This window comes from Peromyscus leucopus, chromosome 1, assembly GCF_004664715.2.
Source record: "Peromyscus leucopus breed LL Stock chromosome 1, UCI_PerLeu_2.1, whole genome shotgun sequence".
Taxonomy (NCBI): Eukaryota; Metazoa; Chordata; class Mammalia; order Rodentia; family Cricetidae; genus Peromyscus; species Peromyscus leucopus.
Genome location: NC_051063.1, coordinates 148,919,965 through 148,946,511, shown reverse-complemented (window position 1 = coordinate 148,946,511; position 26,547 = coordinate 148,919,965). Strand labels below are relative to the sequence as shown.

Here is a 26,547-nt window from a genome sequence, read left to right as displayed (position 1 = left end):
TTCAATAAGGGCACTGGCTGTTTTTCCCAAGGACCCAGTTCCAATTGCCAGCATTTACGTGACGGGGCACAACTGTCTGTAATTCCAGTTCCAGGGAATCTGGTGCCCTCTTCTGGCCTTCAGCGGCACTGCATCCATAGAGTGCACAGGCATACATGCAGACAAAACACCCATACACATAAAATAACAACTTTTTAAAGATTACAACAGGGCAAGTCCATTCCTAATAAAACCTCCCAGGTTCTGGAGATCTCTCGCAGTGAGTGGCAGGGCTCCAATCATCATTAGGAGAGAATTTTACTTTAAAGATGTCACCCCTGGGGGCTAGAGGTTCGTTAAGAACACTTGTTGCTCTTGCAGAAAACCCAGCTAGTTTGGGTTCCTAGCACCCACATGATGGTTCACAGCCATGTTTAACTCCAGTTCAAGGAGACCTAATGCCCTCCATGGGCGCCAGGCCCTCGCACGGTACACATACATACATGCAGGGAAAACACTCACACGTATAAAATAAATGGAAAACGGAAATTTTTAGTGTCACTTTAAACTGCATTGTCCATTAAACATCACAGTTACACAAGCTATAAGAGAAAGCATATTGTCCAATCGCCCTCCTAACCCACACAACACCCCAAATCCACCCTCTGCTGACCTTCTAGTCACTTAAAATTTTTTTCCCTTTTTATTAAACAGGAAAAAATAGATACATGCTGGGAAATACCAACTGTCCATATTCACAGAGACATAGTGTAGACTCCGAGCCCAATACACAGAGGAAGGAGGGAGGAGCTAGAATTCTATGGAGTGCTACAAAGGCCAAGCACCCTCCAGCCTCTGGCAAGGCAAAGGGAGGTCTTTCCCACAGGTGTGGATTCCACATAGTGTTTGTAGAGATAAGAAATGATAAGGCTTAATTCAGAACAGAAGAGTGGAGATTCTGTGTTTTGCTTAAGTTATATTTCCCTAAGTTGAGAGTCACAGTATTAAAAAAAGAAACCCCCAAAGCAAGCAACTGAGTAGAATCAGGGGCAGCTTTTATTCCTAGTGACTAGAAAAATTAAAAAGGAAAAAAATGTAAGGGTTAGACTCCATCAGTGTTAATCATCTTCTTGTTCCTCCTCCTTGCCCATTCAGTCATCCCTCCCCTCCACCATCATCCCTCCCCTCCACCATCATCCTGCATTCATCCTCCTCTCTTCTCCCCTCCACCATCATCCCTCCCCTCCACCGCCATCCTGCATCCATCCTCCTCTCTCCTCCCCTCCACCGTCATCCTGCATCCATCCTCCTCTCTCCTCCCCTTCAGCACCATCTTGCCCTCATCCTCCCCCACTCCCCACATCATCATCTTCCCTTCATCTCCATCTCAGGAACCAGTTGTACTGCAAGGGATCTGGCCCAACATCACCTCTGACGACCTCTCCTAGTCTTTGCACCTGCGGAGAACAGTCAGTAAACCTGGGAGGAAAACCTCTGGTCCTTCCCGCTGCCTCTCTGCGGGCCACACTCCAGATTTAACTTGGGTGTTCTGTCAGATTCTCTGAGTTTCCACTCGATTTCAGTGGTCTCCGGCATCAGATCACCACCCTCACTTGGATGGAACTCTCTGGAGAGAACTTAAGGGTTCTCGGCCAAATAAAAACCCCGCCCCTTCGGATTCTGTCTCTTGTCTGCTCAGTGCCACTCCACCCTCGTCCCCAAGCAGTGCAGATCCTCGCGGACAGCTGACAATGGGAGGCGGGGTGGGGTGGGAGGGGTCTGGGATTTGGCCCATCAAGCCTGACTTCTTCTGAAAGAATGGTTGGCAAAGTTTGTTCTATTTCTGTTCTGCCCTCAACATCTCCTCACTGACTTATTCATTAAGTCTATTTCAGGTACTTCAGTTGGTTCAAATGCTTCTTTCTCACTGTCCCTTTTCTGGGGTCTCAATGACCATGTCATGATTGGGGCTGAGCTCTTCTGACTGACTGGCCAGCCAACATGGTGCTGCTGTCTCCAAGGTAGCGCCAAGGCTCTCTGTCCTCTGTTAAACCCAAACCTCATGCCAGGACCCTGAAGACGGACTGGGGGCGGGGCGGGTGTGTGTGTGTGTGTGTGTGTGTGTGTGTGTGTGTGTGTGTGTGTGTGTGTGTCACAGGACCTCTGTATTTGTTCCTTTCCCATTTTGGCTACACAGAGTACAGAAGGCAGAGAATGCTTTTTGCTACTACTTATCTCGGCAAATGGCCCATGAGGACAAAGCCTAGCTTGTTAGTGGTGTCAGCACCCAGGCTCTGATCCTAATGACCCCACTGATGAGAGGGTCCCAGCAGCTACCTCCTCAGAGACCCATGAACTTAGAGACGCTCAAGTCACAGGCTAGAGGAGACTTTACCGGAAGGCATTGCTCCGCAGTTCTCAGGACATCACCTGGGAAGCTGTGAAAGTCACACATGCCCCACCTCACCAACAGAGCAGGGGTCTCCAAAGCAACTTACACAGTGATTCTCACATGGAGGCAGGACCACAGAGCTGAGCGAGATTCCCTGCTCGCAGGGAGAGGAACCTACTGTTTCTATTTTCTAAGGTTCTTCAAAGTTGAGCATAAATACAAAAGCTCCAGGAAGAAATCATTCCTCATCTACCAAGATGAACATGCTCAGAAAAGTAGAAAAATAATCAGTGTTGGTTAGGATGTGGAAAAACCAGAGCCCTCCTGTCTTACTGGTGGGAATATAAAAATGGAGGAAACACTGTGAACAACAGTTTGGCAGCTTTTTAAAGAGCCAAACGTAAAATTGCCACAAGAGCTAGCAGATTCTTCCCTAGGTACACCCCTAAAGAATTAAAAACAGGCACTCAGGAAGTACTGCATGCCCATATCCATGGCAGCAGTATTCACAATACCCAGATGGCGGCGGAAACTTGGGCACCCATTTACAGGTGACTGGACAAATGAACACATGCATCATTCGTCTGTGACAAACAAATGAATTACGACACGCTGGAATACGATGGAACTTGGAAGCAACCACCAAGTCAAACAAGCCAGGACACTGGGCTCTGAGGGTGGCCAGGGAGATCGCTGGGGAAAGGTTAGAAAGAGTCAGACTTCGTTCGCATCGATCAGGAGGGGCTGGAGAGATGGCGCCAAGGGTAAACACCCGCTGCACAAGTGTGAGGCCTTGAGTTCACCTCCTCAGAACCCCTGGAAAGCAGGGCACAGCAGCAACCATTCATCTGTCATCCTAGCATCGCCCTCCCTCCAAGATGGGAGGGGACACAGGAGAATCCCCTGAGCTCAAGGGCTGTAGTGAGCCTGAGGTTTTCTCCCTGACCTCCATATGCATGCTGCGGCACTCACATACACACATACACACACACACACACACACACACACACACACACACACACACACACACACACTATACTTTAACAATTTAAAGAAAAACTTTTTAAAAGAATAGGAATGGATGAAAGCTCAAGCCTTGAGGAGCTAAGTGGGTCTGAAGGAGTCAGGAAGGGTGCCGGACACTGCAGCTCTCTCTGCCCCTGCAGGGACACCAGGCAACAGAGACCGGGCATAGGAAAGGATGGCCAGGGTGGCCCCATCTCTCCCCAGGGGCTGGCACTTGCTACTGGCGGCTTGTGTCCTGTAGACAGGAGGTGAGGGGACAGGGTAACAAGCGCGGTGTGTATGGCAGCGGGTCATTGGGGAAGGGTAAAAAGAACTCAACTTCCTTAGCGTCACTGAAAACTAAGTTGAGCGATCTGTCTGCCACCGTGACCACAGGCAAGTGTTCCGAGAACTGTGAACAAGGGGGGGTTGGGGGGAATCCATAACATTCATGCAGTGAAAGGCAGAGGTAGCACAGACGCATGCGCTCTCCCTTCCAAAGGGGGTTCTCGGCCTGCAACCACGCTGCCCACCTCCAGGGCAGAAAACAGCTTCTGCTGGCCTTTTCACGGGCACCTGAGGTAACAAGGCACTGTTTGAGCAAAAAGCAGTAAAAATACTACCTCATACTCTCACATTCCGTGGGCAATTTTTTCCACCCCTCTCTCCCCCGATTCACTTAATGTAGCACTGGAAAAACAAACCCTCCCTGAGACACAGTCCCCTCCATTCAGTTCAAACACAGGGCTGGAATGGAGACCAAGCCGCAGGCAGCCACACAAAGAGTCACTGTTACCAGCCTGGCTCAGAGGCGGTGGCCTCAAAGGCCCCACCCTGCCCAGCCACATCAGTGACAGAATCGGTCTATTTTAAGTCCCCAAGATCCCTGGGGTCTGCCTGAGAAGGTGGCCTGTTCCAGAGGTGGGGCCAAATGCCCTGTAGAGGCACAGAGACACTCTCCCAGCACCTGCAGTGAAATTAGGAAGAGAATGTCTCCCATCAGCCTTTGTTTCCAGAAGCAATGAGTGACAAGTAAATAAAATCACCAATTCCAGCCACAAACCCTGGGGTCAGGATGAGAGGGGAGGGGGTAGTGCGCGGGGGGGGGGGGGGGGGGGGGGGGGGGGGGGACGGAGGGAGGGAGGGGAGAGGCAGGCAGGGAGAAAATGAATATGAACCTGCAAGAGCTGAAACACATCTGATCCCCCTTCTCCGTATTTCCACTTCATGGAGGCCACTGTCAGCCCCTTTCCCCTCCCAGCCAGAGCAAATAGACAGCGCCTGCTTTTACTTAATGCTAGTGTTAGAATCACCCCTGCTATTTCAGGGTGGGGAGTGGGGTTGGAAGAACTCAACCAAAGAATATTAAAAGGAAAAGTATCTGCTAATTATATTTAGAATTTCTTTTCATTTATTAAGTTTTTATTTCGACGTCACATTTGTTGCATTGGTGGTTTCTAACGTTTTGATAAAAATTAAATATTTAAAAATTTTTGTTTTATCTATAGAACTTTTCCATGTATTATATAAAAATACATCAATATTAATTTTAAAAAAATCATACTTTTACTATTTTCTCAGAACCATAGATTAATGAGAGGGAGGAAAAGGAAAGGAGGAAGTGATAAAATGATATTTTAATTAAAATAAAAATAAATGGCCAGGCACGGTGATGCACGCCTTTAATATCAGCACTTGGGAAGCAGAGACAGGTGGATCTCTGTGTGCTCCAGGCCAGCCTGGTCTAGATGGTGGGTTCCAGGACAGCCAGAGCTACACAGTGAGACTCAGCCCCCACCAGTAAATAAGAAAAATAAATAAGTTAACTAAAGAAAGTGCTTTCCTAGGCTGCGGCAGCTCAGGGGCTGGGTGCTTATTTAAGTACTCGTGAGGCGCTCAGCTCCATTCCCAGTGCTGAAGTACTTAGTTAGAGCTTGCTATAAAAAAAACCGCTTCCAAGTCAAACAAACAGCCTGGGCACGCTGCCGCTCACCGCTCACCGCTTCCAGACGCTTCAGGTGCTGGTGCAGGTTAAGAGCCAGGCGATCCCACCAGCGCCCTCTGCTGTCAGGACAGTAGACTTTCTGAGACAGGAGGCTTTCCAGTTCCTCAACGGCTTCCTAGGGCAGCAATAAAAAGAAAGGCTGTTAAATGCTACAAGCATGGGCTCCAATTATAGTCAGAAGTCAACAGGGCTGGTATGGTCTGTTCACACGAAGACCAAGGACTGACAGGCAGGAGTTTGAGACGTTCCCCTGCATGAGCACTTCCTGGAATTCAAGAGACCCAAGTCAAAGACCCAGCTTGCCATTTCCTCTTTGTAAAATATCATTTATCAAGACAGAAACGCCACAATAAAAGGGAACTATGGCAATTTCTTAATCTTAATCTAAGGATGTGACCAAATTGTCAATTTGTGACTATAAACTATCTCCAGACAATCTGTGACAGAAGACAAGGGAGTGTGAGCTTTTTTTTTTTTTTTTTTTTTTGGTTTTCCGAGACAGGGTTTCTCTGTGTAGCTTTGCGCCTTTCCTGGAGCTCACTTGGTAGCCCAGGCTGGCCTCGAACTCACAGAGATCCGCCTGGCTCTGCCTCCCGAGTGCTGGGATTAAAGGCGTGTGCCACCACCACCCGGCTGGTGTGAGCTTTTTACCCACAAGACCTAGGGTAACTTACAGAGCCTTACACCAAGTTCTGAGGCCCAGGTAAGGCTGACTGAGCTCTGGGCTCCTACCTACCAGGCTCTGTTCACGGCCATCAAGCCTTCCCAGTACGCACACTCATCAAGTCACAAGCAAACCGAACGGCTGCTGGCGACGGCTATCTTCTCTCTACCAGAGAGAGACAGGACAGCAGGCTGCCTGTAGTAAACAAGCTTTCCTCAGGTTCTTCCTGCTGAGCCCAAGAGGTCTTCACTGGCATGGGAATCACAGGCCTGTCAGTGAAGGGTGGAGGAGGGTGCGCTAACCTCATACAGCCGAAGTCTCTCCAACACTTCAACAGCCCGGGAGAAAATCCGCGTGTAAATCCACCCCACAGTAAAGCAGCGCAGGAAGAGGGGCAAGGCCTCGTGGTACCTGAAACGACAATGCAAGTCCGCCGCTGAATGACTTACAGAGAACTGTAAGAAGGGACAGAGCGTTGAATTCTCTATAACTTATAGAGAACTGTAAGAAGGGACAGAGCGTTGAATTCTCTATAACTCATAAGAGAACTGTAAGAAGGGACAGAGCGTTGAATTCTCTATAACTCATAAGAGAACGGTAAGAAGGGACAGAGCGTTGAATTCTCTATAACTCATAAGAACTGTAAGAAGGGACAGAGCGTGGAATTCTCTATAACTTACAGAGAACTGTAAGAAGGGACAGAGCGTTGAATTCTCTATAACTTACAGAGAACTGTAAGAAGGGACAGAGCGTTGAATTCTCTATAACTTATAGAGAACGGTAAGAAGGGACAGAGCGTTGAATTCTCTATAACCCATAAGAGAACTGTAAGAAGGGACAGAACGTTGAATTCTCTATAACTCATAAGAGAACTGTCAGAAGGGACAGAGCGTGGAATTCTGACCTCTAAAACAATATACTCCAATACTTTGAGCTGCATGCACAACTTTCTGCACCACAAACATATCATCACAGCCAAGCCCCTGCCCCAGGACACTCTGGGGTGAGATGAGAATAGCTAATGAGATTTTAAACTGAGGTCAGCATGTAAGCCTCACCCACAAACATGGACAAGCCTTCAAACTTCCTCAGATCTGGGTTTAACCTTCTTCAAACATTACTTAAAAATACATTCTACTATTTACCTTTCTGCATATACTGAACCAACTATTTAAAATTAAGTTCATTTTGTGACTGACATAGAGACACACAAAAACTGTATAATTAGCGGAGTGTGACATGATACTCCAATACATGCCAACACTGTAATCAAGTTGAACAATCTACCTCTTTAAATATCACTCACTTCAGTTTTTGTTTTTATTCTGGGCAGTGTCTCAGTTAGGTTTACTGTTGCTGTGATGAAACATCATGACCAAAAGCAACTTGGGGATGACAGGCTTTATTTGGTTTGTTTCCACACCACTGTTCATCACTGAAGGAAGTCAGGACAGGAACTCAAACAGGGCAGAAAGAAACCTGGAGGCAGGAGCTGATGCAGAGGCCATCGAGGGCTGCTGCTTACTGGCTTGTCCAGCCGCTTTCTTATAGAACCCAGGACCACCAGCCCAGGGATAGCACCACCCGTGATGGGCTGGGCCCTCCCCCATCAATCACTAATTAAGAAAATGCCCTACAGGCTTGCCTCCAGCCCGATCTGATAGAGGAATTTTCTTAGTTGAGGTTCTCTTCTTCAGATGACTCTAGCTGGAAGAAGACCAGCCAGTGCAGGGAAGTGTACGTGTCTGTGTGAAAGTGTGTGCAGGTACCTGTATACAAGGAGGCCAGAAGTTGGCACTGGGTATCTCCCTCAACCCGTCTCCACCTTGCTTTTTGTTCTTGCTTTTAATATTTCTAGTTTACTGACTACCTCATGCATATATACAATATGTCTTCCTCACAGCCTCCGCCCAGTACCTTCGACTCTCTCCAACGTCCTCTGAGCGCAGAGCTCAAGCCATGGGTTCCACCCCCAACATTGGAAGACAAAATGAAGAAAACACATAGCACTCACCTCAGCGAAGGGTGGCTCTTCAGTTGGTCCCAGTCTCTTTTTGCACTCTGGGAAAGCTCCTTAGCTTCTTCCCAGTTCCCATTGGCCATGGCAGCGGAAAGGTCACTCAGCATGTGTGCGGCCGCTGCATATCTAGGGAAAAACGCACGTGGGTCTAAGTCAAGGAGTCCTTCCATGGCAATTCCCACATCCTGGCCACATTCATGAGAATGTGAGAGATGCGCAGGACACGGTGGTGCTTGCCTTCAATCCCAGCACTGGGATGCAGAGCAGAGGATGTGTGGCTCTTTAAGTTCCAGGTCTACAAAGAGAGTTCCAGGCTACCTGAGGCTACCCGCTGAGACCCTGCTGTGGTGGTATTGTGTTCCCCAAAATATTGGGCATGCTAATAAACTTATCTGGGGTCAGAGAAGAGAACAGCCACAATGTTAAACATAGAGGATAGGCAGTGGTAGCACACGCCTTTAATCCTAGCATTCCAGAGGCAGAGATCCCTCTGGATCTCTGTGAGTTCAAGACCACATTGGAAAGAGCCAGGCATGGTGACTCACGCCTTTAATCCCAGAAAGTGAGCCTTTAGTCCCAGGGAGTAAGGCAGAAAGCAGAAAGCTATATAAGGCGTGAGGACCAGAAACTAGAAGCATTTGGCTGGTTAAGCTTTTAGGCTTTGCAGCAGCACAGTTCAGCTGAGACACATTCAGATGAGGACTCAGAAGCTTCCAGTCTGAGGAAACAGGATCAGCTAAGGAACTGGCAAGGTGAGGTAGCTGTGGCTTGTTCTGCTTCTCTGATCTTCCAGCATTCACCCCAATAATTGGCCTCAGGATTGATTTTATTAATAAAAACTTTTAAGATTCTGCTATACTCTGCTTCAAAAGTGGAAAAAAAAATCAAAACCACAAAAAAGTGAGGTATATTTAAGTTGCATTTAAGTAATAATTTAGTATAGCTCTCCCGCACTGCTCAGAATGGCCGTGACTGATTTCGGCTGCCCTACTAGGAAGACAGAAGCATTTATACTGTAAGATCCCAAAGCTGGGTTCTGGTATTCACTCATTTACTAATTTGAGAGGCACCAAGTAAATCTGTAACTGACTTCGGAGCTGTAGCAAGATGTCACTTTGACACAGTAAGCCATACAGTCAGAAGTGCATTGGGGCACTGCACAAGCCAAAAGGATGACAGGGTATTTCCAAAGTAACTGGGAACACTCAGGGGAGACAGAGATGGTGAAATTTTATGAACAATTTAGTGGAAGAAATATGACTTTTCATTACTTCCTTAGATATGAAAATCAATGACATGTGACTAACAGACTCGAAAATACTATGAGAGCATATTCATTGTATTTTGGAGAAGAAAAACATGTAATACACTAACATTAACAAGAAAACAGCCTGCCTCCAGGGGTCAAGTTTGCACACAAACCCAAAGACCAGTGGTCCTTAACCTGTGGGTTTCGGGTCGTGACCATCGGAAAACACATTCATGTTTTATAATATGTGTTTTCCAATAGTTTTAGGAACTCAGACAGCACTCCATAGCAAAATTAGCTATAAAGTAGCAATGAAAATAAATTTACTGTTGGGGGTTCCTAAGACCATTAGAAATATGTGTTTTCCAATGATCACGACCCACAGGTTGAGAACTGCTACCACAGACACAATTATTTATGATGTGCTACTAGGCAATCCAAGGTGAATTAAGGAAACAGAAAGACATGGTCAGAGACTACTGTAGCTCAGTGACAGAGCACTCGCCTGCTACACACAAAGTCCTAGGTTTGATCCCCAGCACTGCATAAGCCAGTTGTGTTGGCACAAATCAAAACAAGAGATTCAGAACTCCAAGGTCATCCTTGGGTTCATAGCAAGCTCAGGGGCAGCCTAGGCTACACAAGACCCTCCTCAGAAGAAAAAGAAAAAACGTCTGGAGGTTAGAGCAGGCAGGTGGTACCCTCCTCCCCACCTCAAGGCATCACCAGAGCAGGGGCAGCATCACACATTCAGCATCACAGCTGGTCCAACTCCCACCGGAACCAAGCCCCCCCCCCATCTCCCTCAGCTGCCACCCGGCTAGTCCTCGTCACCATCTGGACTCACGTGGGCAGTGCCCATCCCTCATCTGTCCGGAAGCCACAGTCCTTGCTTCCCCAACCTTTTCTCAACAGCAGTAGACACACTGACCTCAAACAGTACTCTCCTCCCCATGCCCAGCCTCCTCCCTCCATGCTCTCTCTCCCCTCCCCTCCTTCATCCACTCATGATCAAGTCGTCTCTGCTTCCAAACTGTTTTTGATATACTGACCTGTGTCCACTGCCCAGTCAGTATGTCACGAACGACCTCATCCTTCACCTAGACCACCACCAAAGTCAAACTGGCCTTCTTCAGCTCTCCTGCTCACCTCTGACTTGTGCTCCGTAAGGCTGCTCTGGCTAAAAACATGGAATCCCCCCTTCAGCGGCTTCCCAATACTGGGAAGACCCAGGCTGCAGCGCATCGCTCTGAGGTCAAGCAACCTCTGGTCCCTGCAGCTCGTCCTGTAATGTCCCTGCTTCTTGTCTCCCCTGTGAACGGTACCCACGGAGTCAGCAGCCTTACCTCCTTCACTGCTGTAACTCCGCTGCTATGTCGAGCACTCAACACAGCTTTACCGAATAACTGAGGATCACCGATCTCAAGTGCAGAAGTGGGCAAAGGGCTGTCAGGTCAGCTGTCATGTTACAGGGTTCGTATAATCTGGCACTTTCCGAGGTCAACTAGTCCCAATTTCATTCATAACCAGTGGGATTTAATGACTTCATTAGAGCATAGGTACGAGCTTGCCACCCGTGGTTTCGTCAACCACAAAACTGAAAGGCGATCCCTGTCCGATGAGGGCCGTGACGACATTCACAGCAATAACTAGCTGCGCGAGGCACTACACGAAGGCCAGACTCTAAGCACTTCCCACGAGCTCACATCCATCGGTAAGAATAAACCATCGCTCTCCCTTGTCACAGATGAGGTAACTGTGACAGTAACTTCACAGTCCTGAGCACAGTGAGGCTGAAGCGTGGCTTCAGGGTCGGCAGGCTCACCAAAGAAAAGTATAAAGCCACAAAGAATAAAACCCACGAGAGGCAGGAGACACCTAGAAACAGGGTAAGTTCTCAGGACCAAAGAAAATCTGGCTAGAGACTCATTCCAAATGAACACAAGCAAGGCAGAAGCTTCCTGCAGCAGAGGCAAAAGACGCTAAGGTTGGTTTACCTCGACGCTGATTTGATTCAATAGTTCCAATGACTCCAGTTAGAAAAGGAGTGTTCTCAACACTACTTAATGCTCCCTAAAGCCAAGGTCTGAGTCAGTATTGGTTAAATTTGAGTTATAAGAATTAAATCAGCCGGGCGGTGGTGGCCCATGCCTTTAATCCCAACACTCGGGAGGCAGAGCCAGGAGGAGATCTCTGTGAGTTCGAGACCAGCCTGTTCTACAGAGCAAGATCCAGGACAGGTTCCAAAACTACACGGAGAAACTTTGTCTCAAAAAACAAACAAACAAAAACTAGGTATTTCTTTCTTTCTTTAAGACCGATGCCATTTTTCAGTCAAAGCCCACCGGTGATCAAGCCAATGTTCATAAATTCCACGACGAGCTGTGTAAACTCCCAAGTTCTAACTCAGCATGTATGTGATCCTAACACACCCGCATAAGCTCTTATCAGTCTGGTCTGAACGCTGTGACTGGGAAAACTCGTTCTGCCTTATTCATCCCCAACACATCCTCAAGGCAGGTTGTCAAAATGTCTGTGTCTCGAAAGTGTTTCCTGCCCCAGCTACTCAGGAACAGAACCCAGTGAAAACTTTTGTAGCTTTAACTCAAAAACTCACTGACTTGGCAGCCTTGGTCTAAGTGCATGTCTGCATTCTCCTGTAGACGGAGAAGGCACATGAGGAAGGCATGGGATGATAAGCCCCGAAAACTTAAAAATGACCATGGCACGCACTTCGTGTTTCCACATCAGCTGGCAAAAAAAAAAAAAAAAAAAATAGCAAGACCTCTTATTAAAATTTAAAATGCACACAGATATCGTAGTGACTCAGTGTGACCTCACCTGATGAGGTCCTCTCTGTCCCTGAAGATCTGGGTCTTCCGGCTGACAGTATACTGAGGAAATTCCATTCGGCCCAGGTTGACCAACAGCACGGTAGAAAGCTGACCTTGACCCCCACAAGCAGCTTCTTCATCTTCCATGGAATCAGTCAAGGAAAACAGCAGCAAGACCCGGGAAAACACAGCCCTGGGGCCTTTACAGACTCGCAGGGACCGTCCAGCCAAGTCTTTAGCTCTAAAATAAAACAATACAGAATCACCTCTCTAGCTTTTACACATTTGGACACAGATTTTACAAATGATTCTCAGCTAAAATAAAGACAACTGGCAGTCATTGTTCTAAACAGGCAGCAAATGGGTCACCCCCTGCTGCAGGACAATTGAGGGCCTTTCTGGAGGTCAGAGCCTCACTTGGGACACGGAGGAAAACGATTGAATTTTTATCTCAAAGTGGTTTCTTATGGTTCTTACTCAGTAATGGTGCTTCCTCCCCAGCCACCGACTATACAGGGTGTACCATGGCTGTGAACACTCAAAACACCAGGGAAACTCATAAAAGAATGTATTAGAATGTATTACCTCTTTGATATTAGCAAATCTCCCTCTCTCTTCTTTTTTATTTGGCTTTTTTCTTTCTTTCTTTTTTTTTCTTTCCTGAGACAAGAGTTTTTCTGTATAGCCTTGGCTGTCCTGGAACTCACTCTGTAGACCAGGATGGCCTTGGACGCACAGAGATTCACCTGCTTCTGCCTCCTGAGTGAGTGCTGGGATCAAAGGCGTGCGCCACCCCGACCCGGCTCCGGCGATTCTCAGTTATTGATCTGAATGGTCACCTGCAGACCGGGGACCCCTGGTACTGGTCTCAGCACCACAGACAACAACACAGACACCCTGCTTTGCTGTGCTCGGTCATCCTCACTGCTTTCTGTTACTCTAACACCAAGCTCCAGTCAGAGGATTCTAAGACCTCAAGCTGCCCAAGCAGCCTCTACCATCGGCCTGCTTTTTAAAATGATGACATGCCTTTCTCTATTTGTGTGTGTGTGCACATACATGTGCAGACACACACACACATGCCGACTATGTATAGCAGTCAGAGAACAACTGTCAAAGTCGGTTCTCTCCTTCTGCCATGTGGGTCCTGGGAATCAGGGTTAGGTTCTTGGGGGCAAGCTCTTTCGCCTGCTGAGCCGTTTCGCCAGCCGCTATAACAAGCTTTTTAAAAATTAAAGATGAATTGCTCCCCAAAAGAGATTGAGCGGGGTAGGGAAGGATGGAAGGGACAGAAAGAGGGAGGGAGGGAGGGAGGGAGGGAGGGAAGGGTAGGAGGGAGGGAGGGAGGGAAGGGCAGAAGGAAGGGAGGGAGGGAGGGAGGGAGGGAGGGGAGGAAGGAAGGAAGGAAGGAAGGAAGGAAGGAAGGAAGGAAGGAAGGAAGGAAGGAAGGAAGGCAGGCAGATGAGATAAGGTACTTAAACCATCAGTAACAGAAGCTCTGGGCAGGCAGCAGTTGAGACAGGTGGTGCAGATACACTCAAGGTGTTATGCTATTCCCGTTTGCAAAGCTGTCTGGAAACACTGCCATTCCAGGACAACTGGAGGCATCTGCAGGGCGAGTTTGGAGGGCTGAACTAAATCTAGGGCCATGTGGCCCTTGTGGGCTACAGCAACAGCGTTCCTTGGCCTCGCTACCACTGGTATTTCAGTGGTATTCCAGGCTGGGCAATTCCTTGTTTGAGGGCTGGGGGTTCTCCTGTGCATTCTCTATCAGGATGCTCAGCACATCCAGCTTCATTAACACTGCCCCCTCTCGCAGTGGTGACAACCTGAAACTGTCTCTAGATGGTGCCTGATTCTCCTGAGGGGCAAAGTCACCCCCAGTTGAGTCAGTGGCTCTAGTGAAGACTTCACACCTTCTCATCTAGAAGCTTCTCAACGAAAAGCAGTCCTTGATCTCCAGGGGCACTGCAAAGACCAGTGCCACTCTGAGAGTCCTGAGGTTCAGGAAGGGGCCCTAGCATAGCAACAGTTGATGGGAACTGCTCACCCACAATGGCTAGCACCCACTCCTAAGCTGGGTTGGAGCTCCATCTGCCTGTGTCTACTCTCTGCATGCCCGGGCATGCAGAGCGCAGCAAAGCAAGCCTCTGGGCTGCAGAAGACCATGCAGGGACTCTTAGATTAAGAAAGCACAAATTTGTTCCCTTCATGGAGACCCAGAGCCAGGCACTGGCCACAGGTGTGGCAGATCATCGTCAAGGATTTCAGTACAAGTAAGACAGCCCAGAGAACGTTATCTTCATGCAACTCCAAATCTGGTGTTGCAAACTGTTCACTTAATTTCTCTTATGACATCTGGTCAGAATCTAAGTGTTGATAATGAAAGCTGGTAATTTTAATGCACATCTATTTACAAAACGTGACATATAAGGTTTCTTCTAGTTTAAAAATAAAAACAGGCAAAAAATAGTATTTTGAAAATAATTAACATACCAACTGGATAAGGATTTCATACTTTTGTAGGTACATACACTTTTTTTTTTCTGGTACTGGGGATTTGAACCTGGGACCCTGCACATAGGCAAGTGCTTGAACACTGGGCTACAACCCAAGCCCTAGGACTTCATACTTCTGTAGTCAACTTCTACAGACATAATTTATTAAAATGGAGTTGTTTAAGCAGAGACACATATGTAACATACAAAATAAACAAGCATCTCATTTATCCTCAACTACTCCAGAATACTGCATCTCAGGCTAAATTAGATATACTCTGATTTTATAGATTTCAGAGTAAAAGAACTCCACAAGTTTTTATGATCCTCCCTAAATGAATAGCTCAAGTGCTTCCTAAAGACTAGAGAAACCATCCAAAGCACTGGGGAAAACTTAAAGAAGAAAAAAAAAAAAAAAAGATGCATATTAAGCCTGGCTCACAATACTCCAATAACAAGCTTCGAAAATTAAAAGTGTGACTGACTGACAGTTGCCCTAAAGCTGCCCTAAAGAACAGTAGTCACAGCCATTTTCAGTTCTTAGATAATAAATTATGAATAAGCACCAAAGGTCTATATAAGCAAAGCTCTGTGAGAGCAAAGGCCTATGCAAGCAAAGGTCTATGAGAGCAAAGGCCTATGCAAGCAAAGCTCTATGCAAGCACAGCTCTATGCAAGCAAAGGTCTATACAAAGCTCTATGCCTTTGCTTTACCGCCTACTGATTTTTCTTGCTTCTAGAAATTAGAACAGTCTTACAACAAGAATTTTGGATAAACCACCAATAAAGCACTGAGGACGGTATAGTCAAGGCTTTCAGGGGTCAATCGCAATGCAACTGTCATGAGCAGCCACAGTCTGAAAGGGTACGCAGTCTAAACCACGCAGTTAGTATGCTTATCGATACAGCAAACGTTTTCAGAGACAATGGCCACAGACCTTTTCAAAATCACTGCTCTGATTCCGGACTGAGTCTTGCCCCAAGTGCAGACTGAGCGCTGTCTGGCCAGCTTGAGAAAGGCATCTACCAGCTGCTGCTTCTGCCCAGCAGGGCTCACCACGTGGAAGGTTTTGGCCAGGGCTTTCAGTTCAGGAGCAGAAAGGAGTTCAAGTACATCAGAGAGTTCCTCCAACTCAGATTCTGAAACAGTTAACAACAACCAAAAGTTAACCTTGGTGTTGTGGAATTTACTATCACCTAACATCAGTTCCTTGGGCAAGGAAGAGAATTAGCTAGATGAAAATAAAATGAGAGCCGGGCGGTGGTGGCGCACGCCTTTAATCCCAGCACTCGGGAGGCAGAGCCAGGCGGATCTCTGTGAGTTCGAGGCCAGCCTGGGCTACCAAGTGAGCTCCAGGAAAGGCGCAAAGCTATACAGAGAAACCCTGTCTTGAAAAAACCAAAAAAAAAAAAAAAAAAAAAAAAAAAAAGAAAAGAAAATGAAATTTCCCTAGAGAAACTGTAATAAGTTTTCCAAATAAGTAAATAAATAAATAAATGCAAGCAGGGGTTTCCCAAGAGTTCACCAAACTCTTTCCATTGAAGACTACAGACAACAACCAGGTGGTTGTTGAGTTCCAGGATAACCAGGGCTACACAGATAAACCCTGACTTACACAAATATCAAATAACCCGCTCTAGACAGCAAACTATGAACAAACATTACCGGGATACATCCTCCATCTCTCTCATCTGTAGCCATGTGAGGGGTCCTCTCCAAACCAGATCACAGAGTGAAGTGACCATCAGTTTCTCCTCCACACAGTCCTCTATTCCATGATTCAGAGTGGAAAGCCTTACATGGGCTCAGCCTTCCAGCATCCTGCTCTGGTGTACCCCAGATCCCACACCAGGCCAAATGCACTGGGCCTGAATCGAACCCAGCCATGTGTCTTTAAGACCCTCAGTTTCAGGCAGTGTCTTCTTCCTCCGTTCGTATTTACGGGGTGTGCAGTTCTCAGACCCTAGAGACGCTGCACTGAGCAAGGACCAAGGGAGCTCATTTCCTACCGCAGTAATTACTCATGCCAGGCAGGAAAGGGTGGTATGAAGAAAACAGAGCTAGGTGCTGGACAGATGGCTCAGCAGTGAAGAGCACTTGCTGATCTCCCAGAAGACCTGGATTTGGTTCCCATCTAATTCCAGCTACAGGTGACCAGATGCCTCTGGCTTGGACACCTGTACTCTCAAGCACACGCTCACACGCAGACACAGAGCTATAGGAAATAAAATAAACCCTTTTTTTAAAAAATGAAAAACAAAATTATGTGAGGCCAACAAAGCCTGGCGGGAAGGGTGGCTGCTTTTTACACAGGACAGTCAGGCAGATCTCTCATGAGGGCACCGTGCAGAGTCAAATGTGACGAGGGACAGGTTTGTACAGTAGGACGGTGGGCACTGGCCCAGGCAGAAGAGCCATTAAGTCCAAGCAAGCTTCTGAAAGGAGAATGCATTCACCATGACAAAGACCACTGAGGACTACAGTGTGGCTGCAAGACGCAGAGAAGCAGCCATGAAGTGTCCATGGTGAGCCATCGGGGCTCTGGTTTGGGTAAGGTTTAAAGGTAAGTCCCCTCTGTCAAATAGGTCAATCTATAGAATTTTCATCAGATCTTCCAAGTCAGGAGGAAGCGAGGATCAGCTTCCACCAGGGACTGGAAAGCAGAGCTGACCACCCAAGCTAGGATGCTGCTTTGTACCTCCACCCCTTCACCCGGCAAGCTCCACCCCTTCACCCGGCATGCTCCACCCCTTCACCCGGCATGCTCCACCCCTTCACCCGGCATGCTCCACCCCTTCACCCGGCATGCCCACCCTTCACCCGCATGCTCCACCCCTTCACCCGCCATGCTTCACCCCTTCACCCGGCATGTTCCACCCCTTCACCCGGCATGCTCCACCCCTTCACCCGGCATGCTCCACCCCTTCACCCGGCATGCTCCACCCCTTCACCCGGCATGCTCCACCCCTTCACCCGCCATGCTTCACCCCTTCACCCGGCATGTTCCACCCCTTCACCCGGCATGCTCCACCCCTTCACCGGCATGCTCCACCCTTCACCCGCATGCTCCACCCCCCCCCCCCCCCCCCACCCCCTCCACCCAGCATGCTCCACCCCTTCACCCAGCATGCTCCACCTATAGCCCATCCAGCCACATCCTAGCACCATCTTTAACTACTGTTCCCTCTACAAACTCTTCCCCCTAAAGCTATCTACTGTGATTGATTATTTTGTCAAAAGTGTCCACTGAACTTGGCTGCACATCCTCATTCTCCCTATGCCCCTTTCCATCCAGGACTTACAGGACAAACCAGGGTATCCACAAGAGAAGATGGATTCTCTAACGTTCACACAGCTCTAATTAAATTTTACAGGCGATCAACAGACAGAGGTGGCATGTGTGGGCATGGTGGGGATAGATGTTTTTAGAGGAACACTTATTTCATTCCAGCTGGCTCTATTTTGTCAGAGATGAGGAATTTGAGCAGGATGAGTCAGGTTCTCTCTGGAAGACAAGAGCTCAAGAGGAATGTCCCCTTCTATGGTTCACCCCGTCTCAGACCGGGAGACTACGCATGCACCAGAAAAGCAATGGCAGTCCATCCTTCACGCCCTAGCGGCTGTGCCCAAGAACCTGACAGTCTTAAGTCACATGACAACCTGTTGCCCTAAACTAACAGCTTCAAGGTTTTTTCTTAAAGTAATCATTATTTAGCAGACACTGCTCGGGAGATGGCACCACACTAGCTGTCTCATAGAAATCCCACAGAAAGCGATTCTTAAATTCCATTTTCCTCTCAGTTCCTCCCTCCAACCATACCTGTCTGAAGGAAGCCCGTGTCCTTTAATTCTTCAACCACGGGGGTTAAGTCTGAGGCAATCTCTTCGTACTCCAGTTTACCCATCTTGATCCAGGTTAATTTACGCTGAAAGAGCCTTACATACAACTTCTGACCACTAGCTGCAATAAAGTTCAGGAAAACAGCAAAAAATTATAACTTTCTTCTAAAAAAATACAGATCTCATTTGCTTTTAGATAAAATATATATTATTAGACATACACGTTTTTACCTTATGTATAATGATGTCATTTCATGTTATAAGCCATTAAAAATTCTACCTTGTCAATGAACACGGCCATATTAAAAACTTCTAAAATCAAGCTCCCCTACTTTTTAATGCAACAGTTCTACTCCTCAGAGAAGCCCTTCCCAGAATTCTAGCTGTTCTGTTCTCTGCTTGTAGTTTAACACATGTGCTGGCTGGTTTTATGTCAATCTGATACAAGCTGGAGTCATTTGGGGAGGGAACTTCAGTTGTGAGAATGCCCCCACCATATGGGCCAGTGGGCCAGCCTGGGCTGCGTTTCCTTGACTGATGATTGATGACTGATGTGGGAAGGCCCAGCTCTGTGGGCAGTGCCACCCCTGAGCAGTGGTCCTGGGTGCTTTTAAGAAAGCAGGCTGTGGGGGGCGCTCACCAACCTAAGACAGAGTGCCTGTGTGGCCTGGGCAGGCATCTCCATGACGGGTAAGGTGACCTGCTGACATCCCATGCAACCTAAGTCAGAAGCTCATTTATAGTAAAAGGGGGACCTGTAGGGTCCTGGCCCCCGTTTTGGATAACTGTTGCCTTGCTTGCTGACCTTGACCTTGATATCCTCCCTATGCTAATTCCCTCCTGGGTTTCACCCCTCTGAATGCTTAAGGGAAGTTCCTTGTCTATGTATCCTGCATAATGGGCTTTAACAGCTTAGATACAAGATTGTTAAAACATCTGAGCGAACCCTCCAGGGTTCTCCCATTGTGCTGTAAGCCTGTATTCAAGACCTCCTCCCTCCTTCAATAAACGGCATTCTGCATTAAAAGAAAGAAAGAAAGAAAGAAAAAAAAGAAAGAAAAATGCCTAGTGGCCAGATCTTATGGAGGAATTTTCTCAATTGAGGTTCCTTCCTTTCAGATACCTCTAGCTTTCATCAAGTTGATGTAAAATTAGCCAGCATACTCCTTATATAATATATATTACATACATATCCTATTATTTCTGTTACTCTCAAGAACCCTGACTAATAAACCACAAGATACATGTAACTAGTCATCTAAGCTAAAAAAATAAAGCAGGCTGAGCCGGGCGGTGGTGGTGCATACCTTTAATCCCAGCACTTGGGAGGTAGAGCCAGATGGACCTCTGTGAGTTCGAGGCCAGCCTGGTCTACAGAGTGAGTTCCAGGACAGGCACCGAAACTACAGGGAGAAACCCTGTCTGAAAAAAGGAAAGAAAGGAAAGAAGAAAGGGAGAGAGGGAAGGAGGGGAAGAGAAAGAGAGAGAGAGAGAGAGAGAGAGAGAGAGAGAGAGAGAGAGAGAGAGAAGCAGGCTGAGCAAGTCATGAAGAACAAGCCAATAAGCAGCAATCCTTGATGGCCTCTGCATCAGTTCCTGCCTCCAGGTTCCTATTCCATTTGGGTTCCTGCCCTGTCTTCCCTCAGTGATAGACTTGAGATGTGGAAGTGTAAGCTGAAACAAATTTTCTTCCCCAAGTTCCTTTTGCTTCTGGTGTTTTATCACAGCAATAGAAACCTTAACTAAGACAACATACATTATTCTATTTTTGATTTAAAAAAAAAATCTGAATTTCCTCCCTGAAATGTCTAGTTTTGATTTATGCAAACCTACTTAATTAACCTATTTAGTGTTTCCTTATTACCTTGATTATCTTTAAATTCCTGCCAGCTGTAAAAGGATATAATTACATATCTTAAAATTTCAAACATTTTTTTCCGTTTAAGGAAACAGACACAATTAGCGGCAGCTGTTTTCACCTAAGATACATTGTACACAGCCAGGCAGAATGCCAAACACCTGTGAGCCCAGCACTCCAGAGGTGGAGGCAGGAGGATCAAAGTCATCTTCGGATACAGAGAGAGCCTGTATCTGAGCTACATGAGACCCTCCCTCAGAAAGAAAAAATTTTAATGAATAAATCAACAAGCAAAAAAAGACATGTTGTATATGATTCTCCATAAAGAGCAACACACAAGAACCTGTTGAACTTGCCTTGGACAAACTGTTCCTGTTTCTTTGTTGGTTTGGTTTGGCTTTTTGAGATAGGGTTTCTCTGTACAGCCCTGGCTATCCTGGAACAGAGATCCATCCATCTGCCTCTGCCTCCTGAGTGCTGGGATTAAAGGCGTGCACCACTCTACCCCCCTCCCAAACTGTTCCTACTTCTATGTTTTGAAGAAGCAGAGCTACCAACTACTCAGGAAGTCACATTCCAACAGTCAGAACCTAACCAGAGAATTCTGACCACTCTGGATGAGGAGTCAAGGAATGCTATTACGTCATCACTTCCATCCTCCAGTGAGAACCACACGCAGACAGAAGCTGTGGACACAACTGTGCCCACAGAACTATTGTCACATATTCAAAAGCAACGCCATTGTGTTACTGGGTGGATTTTGTAGTAATGTTCAGGTTTTTTTTTTCTTTGATTTTATTTATTTATTTATTTTGGTTTTTCAAGAAAGGGTTTGTCTGTGTAGCTTTGGAGCCTGTCCTGAAACTCACTCTGTAGCCCAGGCTGGCCTCGAACTCACAGAGATCCGCCTGCCTCTGCCTCCCGAGTGCTGGGATTAAAGGCGTGCGCCACCACCGCCCGGCTTTCTTTGATTTTAATGCCCCGGCATAACCACAGTTCATTAGAAGACAACGTGGCCACCAAAGCAGTTCTTCTTACCTAAACTCTAGAGACGTCATGGCTGGGGACTAACAGTGACAGCCACACGGACGGCTTTTGCATCCAACCTGGACTACCAGCACGGAGTCACCACTGGCTGCCGGGGATGTACGCAACAAACTCGTCTTTTTATGCACCAACTTAAGCTTGCATTTTTCCGTTTCTTCCACACCCTAATTTATCTTACCATCACCACCCCCTCCTGGGGATTTTACTGTCCTTGAAGACACAGGATGTGAAACAGAAAACATCCTCAGTGGTAACATTGATCACAGGACAGAAGCATAGTTACATTTCTGTGTGCCAGTGCTGTGGTTTTTTGTTTGTTTGTTTGTTTTTAAATCTGGACACTGGACATCGTTTTACCATCATCAAAACAGACAGATAAGAAATAAGACAGCATGAGCCTGGCACACCTTTAACCCCAGCACTTGGGAGGCAGAGGCAGGCAGATCTCTGAGTTCAAGGCCAGTCTGGTCTGCAGAGCGAGTTCCAGGACATCCAGGGCTACACAGAGAAACCTTGTCTCAAAAAAAATAAAAAAATAAAAAATAAATAAAAAAATCACGGGAAAAAATAGTAAGAGGAAAGTTACTGCCAACGTATTGAAGTCCTGCTTGCCCAGCAGACATCACCAGGCACAGGAACTTGTTTTTAATGGGCCTATCCTGGACACAGACCTTGTAAGAGTCCGAGTCCCATGATATTCCCACAGTGACTCCTGGTGGTCATTACACCACGGACTCTTACGTCACACACAAGTCAGGTAAGGAAGAAAAGTCGGAAAGCAAACAGGCTGAAGATACCTGACAACTGGTAAAACTTGGTTATAATCCCCTTCTCCTGTTCATCGAAGAGCTTCATGTCCTCCTCATTCTCAAGGATGGCCTGCAGCACCACCAGGAAGCTCCTCAGGTAGTATGGGTGGCTCAGGGGAGGTTGAGCTGTCTCCCTGGGAACCTCACAACTGGATCCCTGCTTCAGGGGGCTGTAAATCTTTGGTGTCTCTCGGCTGTTAGTCCCTGTAGAAACGTCCACGCGACTGTTTGATTCCACCTCGTGACCAGACACTGGCGTTTGAACCTCGGCATCGACAATCATTTCTACCTCTTCACTGCTGCATGCCTCGAGCTGTTTAGCAACCCCCGCACCGACCCCTCTGGCATCCTCTTGCTTTACAAGACTGTCTCCTGGAGCAGACTTCATGTTATTCGCAAGAGTTAAATCTAATGAACACAATGCGGGAGCAGGAGCTGAAGATGCAGGGGTGAGGGCTGACTCCCCGCGGGAAGCTTCCCGGCTTTCATCTTCCGTGATTTTACTGCTCTCTACCTTGTGTTCTGAAGCATTCTCTTCCTTTAGTGATGCACAAGAAAACGTGTTTTCCTTTTGAAAACTGTTCAAAACCTCATCTTTGTCCTCCGTCTCTGAACATACATCAACCAGGCTGGTGCCAGCTGTGGATGGAGAACTCTGTGGACAATGAATGGCTAGTCCCTCCTTCCTATCCAGGGATTTCTTAACTTTTATGTATTTTCTGGACAATTTAGACGACAGACTCCCCAGAGACATAATTTCCACATTCTGATTTTGCAGCTCGTTTTGAATTCTGCACACCGAAGCATCTTTAAAGTAGGGACTGGTCTGGTGTTGTGTGCCCAGTTTTGAACCACATTGGACAGGGGTTAAACTTCTCTTTGGTGGTGACAACTTCTGAGGTGTTACGTCTTCTAAAGCAATACTGGGTAAATTTGACTTGGGCACCTTTGGATTTGTTAAACCAGCCTGCACAGGCTCAACCTGAACGACATCACCATTGTTAGCACAGGACTCAGCAAGATGCTGAATTAGGTCATACCTAGGCACCATTTTATGACAAATTGAACATGCAAGTTTAGCAGGTGGCACATTGTTAAAATACGAAATAATCGAATGAGATTGGCTCTTTGTAGTTTTGCTGGTAGATAAGCTTCTACGGGGTCTTTTTTGGTCAGGTGATTTCCCTGGTGACATCACGAATATCAGAAAAAGTGGGTGACCCAAGAAGGAAATTTGGGTAATCTCAGGTGAAGGACCGCAATGTTTTATTTTTACTCCCTTGGCTTGAATTAAGAAAAGATGTCTGCTATCACCTCATCAGTTAAGACAGTGGTCACCCCGGGTGAATGACCCCAAAAGTTTACTTTTACTTCCGCCTTGAACTAATGCAAAGTGACATAACATTTGGTGTCGGTATTCGTTCAATTTCTTCTCCCTACAAAATAAAATACATGAGTTAAAAACATTTTTACGCATCAACGGGGTTGGAAGACAACTGAAACGTGGAATGGCACCTTCGGGAATGAGAACCCTCAGCCTGACAACAGATCGGGGCTGTCCTGCAGCTCCGCGCAGGCTCTGTGTCCCTTGCCTCACAAGGACCGAGCTGCACTTACTTCCAGGCCCTTTCTAGAACCATTCTTCTTAAAAAGAGGACGCTGGCTCTCTCAGAACCTCCTGAAGTCACTGCAGCGGAACCCGCCCAGCGGTGCGCGAAAGGGCACAGCAGCGGCAGCCCGCGCTGCAGGCTTTCCCAGCCGATCCCCGAGTCTGCACAGGCCCGGCAAGTGGAGGCCAGAGCGATCGAGCTGAGGGAGGGCGGATTGAGAACGGGAGGGTGGAAGGTGGAGCAATGCTCCCCTCGCAGGCTGTTCCCTGCTAGATGAAATATGATGTATGGTGTGTGTGTGTGTGTGTGTGTGTGTGTGTGTGTGTGTGTGTGTGTGTGTGTGAGTGGGTGGTGTGTGTGTTAGCAATAGCAAAATAAGTGAAAGCAGCCGCGTGACCGCACAGCCTCAAGTCCTTCACGAGCCATACACTAGGGTAGCACAATGCTAACCTTTTGTGGGTGGTAAGTTAGGGACGCTACTGTAATTCCTTTTTGTTTTGTGTTTTCCAAGACAGGGTTTCTCTGTGTAGCCCTGGCTGTCCTGGAACTCACTCTGTAGACCAGGCTGGCCTTGAACTCACAGAGATCATCCTGCCTCCGCCTCCCAAGGGCTGAGATTAAAGGCGTGCACCACTAGGCCTAGCTTTCCTAACACAACTGAAAATTAATTCAAAGAGATACACCTAGGATATGCTGATCATAATAAACATATTATAATTAATTTGACTTGACAGGGAAAAAAGGAGCAGAGGGGAAAAAAGAGAAAATAAGTACAAAACCAAATAAATTTAGGTCAATAATGACATTAAATGGTCTTTGGTTCATATAATTAAAAGGTACAACCAATCAGATTAGCCTTAAAATGTAGTTCCCAACTATGTGCCACATACAAGAGCCCAGTATAGCAAATCGTTTCAGTTTTTAAAATCCATAAAAATACTGATAGGTAAATGGCGCTGGTGGCGGCACTGGTTACTGCATGGAAAGGTCACAGTCATGACAGAACCCAGTGCTAGTTTTAGGGCTTTATTAGGAGGGAACGTGGGAGCAAGAAAGAGAGGCAAGCCAGGCCTGGGGGAGGGAGCAGAGCAGGATACAGAGAAAGAGCAGAGAGGAAACAGAGAGGGTGGGGGTCCGAGTCCAGCTTTTTTTTTTTTTTTTTTTTTTGGTTTTTTGAGACAGGGTTTCTCTGTGTAGCTTTGTGCCTTTCTTGGAACTCGCTTTGGAGACCAGGCTGGCCTCGAACTCACAGAGATCCGCCTGCCTCTGCCTCCCGAGTGCTGGGATTAAAGGCGTGTGCCACCACCGCCCGGCCTGGCCTGAGTCCAGCTTTTTAAGGGGTACGTAGTCACCAGCATCCGTTGTTGACACAAGACACAAGACCCCGAGTTGCCCATGTCTAGGAGTGAGGGCAGGATCCTAACAAATACAAACTCCTAGGATCATATAATACTCAAATCTCTACTAAAACTAACATCTTAAGGTGTAGGGAGACCAAACCATTACTCAAAAGTATTTATTCAGAGGTAAAGAATATACCAATAAATTCTATTTTGAATAAAACTCTGGTTTGGAAAGTTTCTGGCTGTGGTGATACACATCTTTAATCCCAGCACTTGAGAGGCAGAGGCAGGTAGATCTGAGTTGGAGGCCAGCCTGGTCTACATAGGCTTCCTGGGGCTGCATAGTTTGGCCCTGTCTCAAAAATAAACACCAACTTGGGGGAAAATTTTAATGTCATATTAGTGGTGTCATAGAGAACGTCCCCCAGACCCATGTGTTAAAATTTAATGGCCAACCGAGAAATGCTTCAGCAAGTAAGGCCTGACAACCTGAATTAGAGGGCCAGGATCAATACAGGAGAGAACTGACCTAAACATTTTCCTCTTACCTCTAGACCTATGGGACTTCATGAGGACTGAGCCCTTAGAGATTGGATACAATTAGCACCATTGTAAAAAGTACTTGGGAATAGGGACTAGAGATGGCTCAGAGGTTAACAGCACTTGCTGCTCTGGCAGAAGACCTGGGTTCAGTTCCAAGCAACTGCAACTCCTGTTCCAGGGAGCCAATGCACATGCATACATGCAGATACTCACAAGCCTTGGGGGAGGAGCCCTCCCACCTAACCACCCAAGGACAAAGCAACAAAATGCCACTTTGATGCTGACATCTCTCTCACCAGACACCACTCTATCTGAACTGTTAAGAATTATTCATAAATTCGGCAGGGTCGTGGTGGCACATGCCTTTAATTCCAGCACTCAGGAGGCAGAAGCAGACTGATCTCTGTGAGTTTGAGGCCAGCCTGGTCTATAGAGCGAGATCCCGGACAGGCACCAAAACTACATGGAGAAATTTTGTCGAGAGAGAGGAGAGGAGGAGAGGGGAGAGAAATTATCTATAAATTAGCCAAATGTAGTTTCTTGTAGCAGCACCAGTACTCAGAGAACCAGTGTTTAATCTAACCCCATACAACTTAGTTCTCTCTGATTACAGGCATGTTCAGCATTAATAATGAACTCTAAATGGGATCTTCTTCATCATTGGGTTTAAGTCTCTGCAGTTGAGAAACTAGAGCCTTTCCAGTCATTCTTAATCTGAGTCTCTTTCTCTGCCCAGCTGGATTAAGGCTGGTGATTTTTCCATCCAGTCATGGCATTATCAGTGAAAGGCATTTTTTTTTTTTTTTTTTTTTTTTTTTTTTTGAGTGGGGAGGTCTGAGCAATGGACACT

The 26,547-nt window shown here is 47.0% G+C and overlaps 1 protein-coding gene across 3 annotated transcripts in view; it reads right to left on the bottom strand.

Annotated features, from left to right (window-relative positions):
* Positions 1-23,954, bottom strand: part of Fan1 (FANCD2 and FANCI associated nuclease 1) — a 34,617-nt gene extending 10,663 nt beyond the window's left edge. The window contains exons 1-9 of one of the 3 annotated variants that reach the window (XM_037198913.1): positions 23,819-23,954; positions 22,190-23,637; positions 18,468-18,608; positions 15,585-15,786; positions 12,156-12,389; positions 8,060-8,191; positions 6,348-6,456; positions 5,377-5,496; positions 1,335-1,436 (exon numbers count right to left, since the gene is read on the bottom strand). In XM_037198913.1, the coding sequence (XP_037054808.1) occupies positions 1,356-1,436; positions 5,377-5,496; positions 6,348-6,456; positions 8,060-8,191; positions 12,156-12,389; positions 15,585-15,786; positions 18,468-18,608; positions 22,190-23,396 (2,226 nt within the window). In that variant the 5' untranslated portion in view covers positions 23,397-23,637; positions 23,819-23,954 and the 3' untranslated portion in view covers positions 1,335-1,355. The other 2 variants (XM_028872841.2, XM_037198910.1) reach the window with 2 other exon arrangements.
* Positions 23,955-26,547: the final 2,593 nt, after the last annotated feature.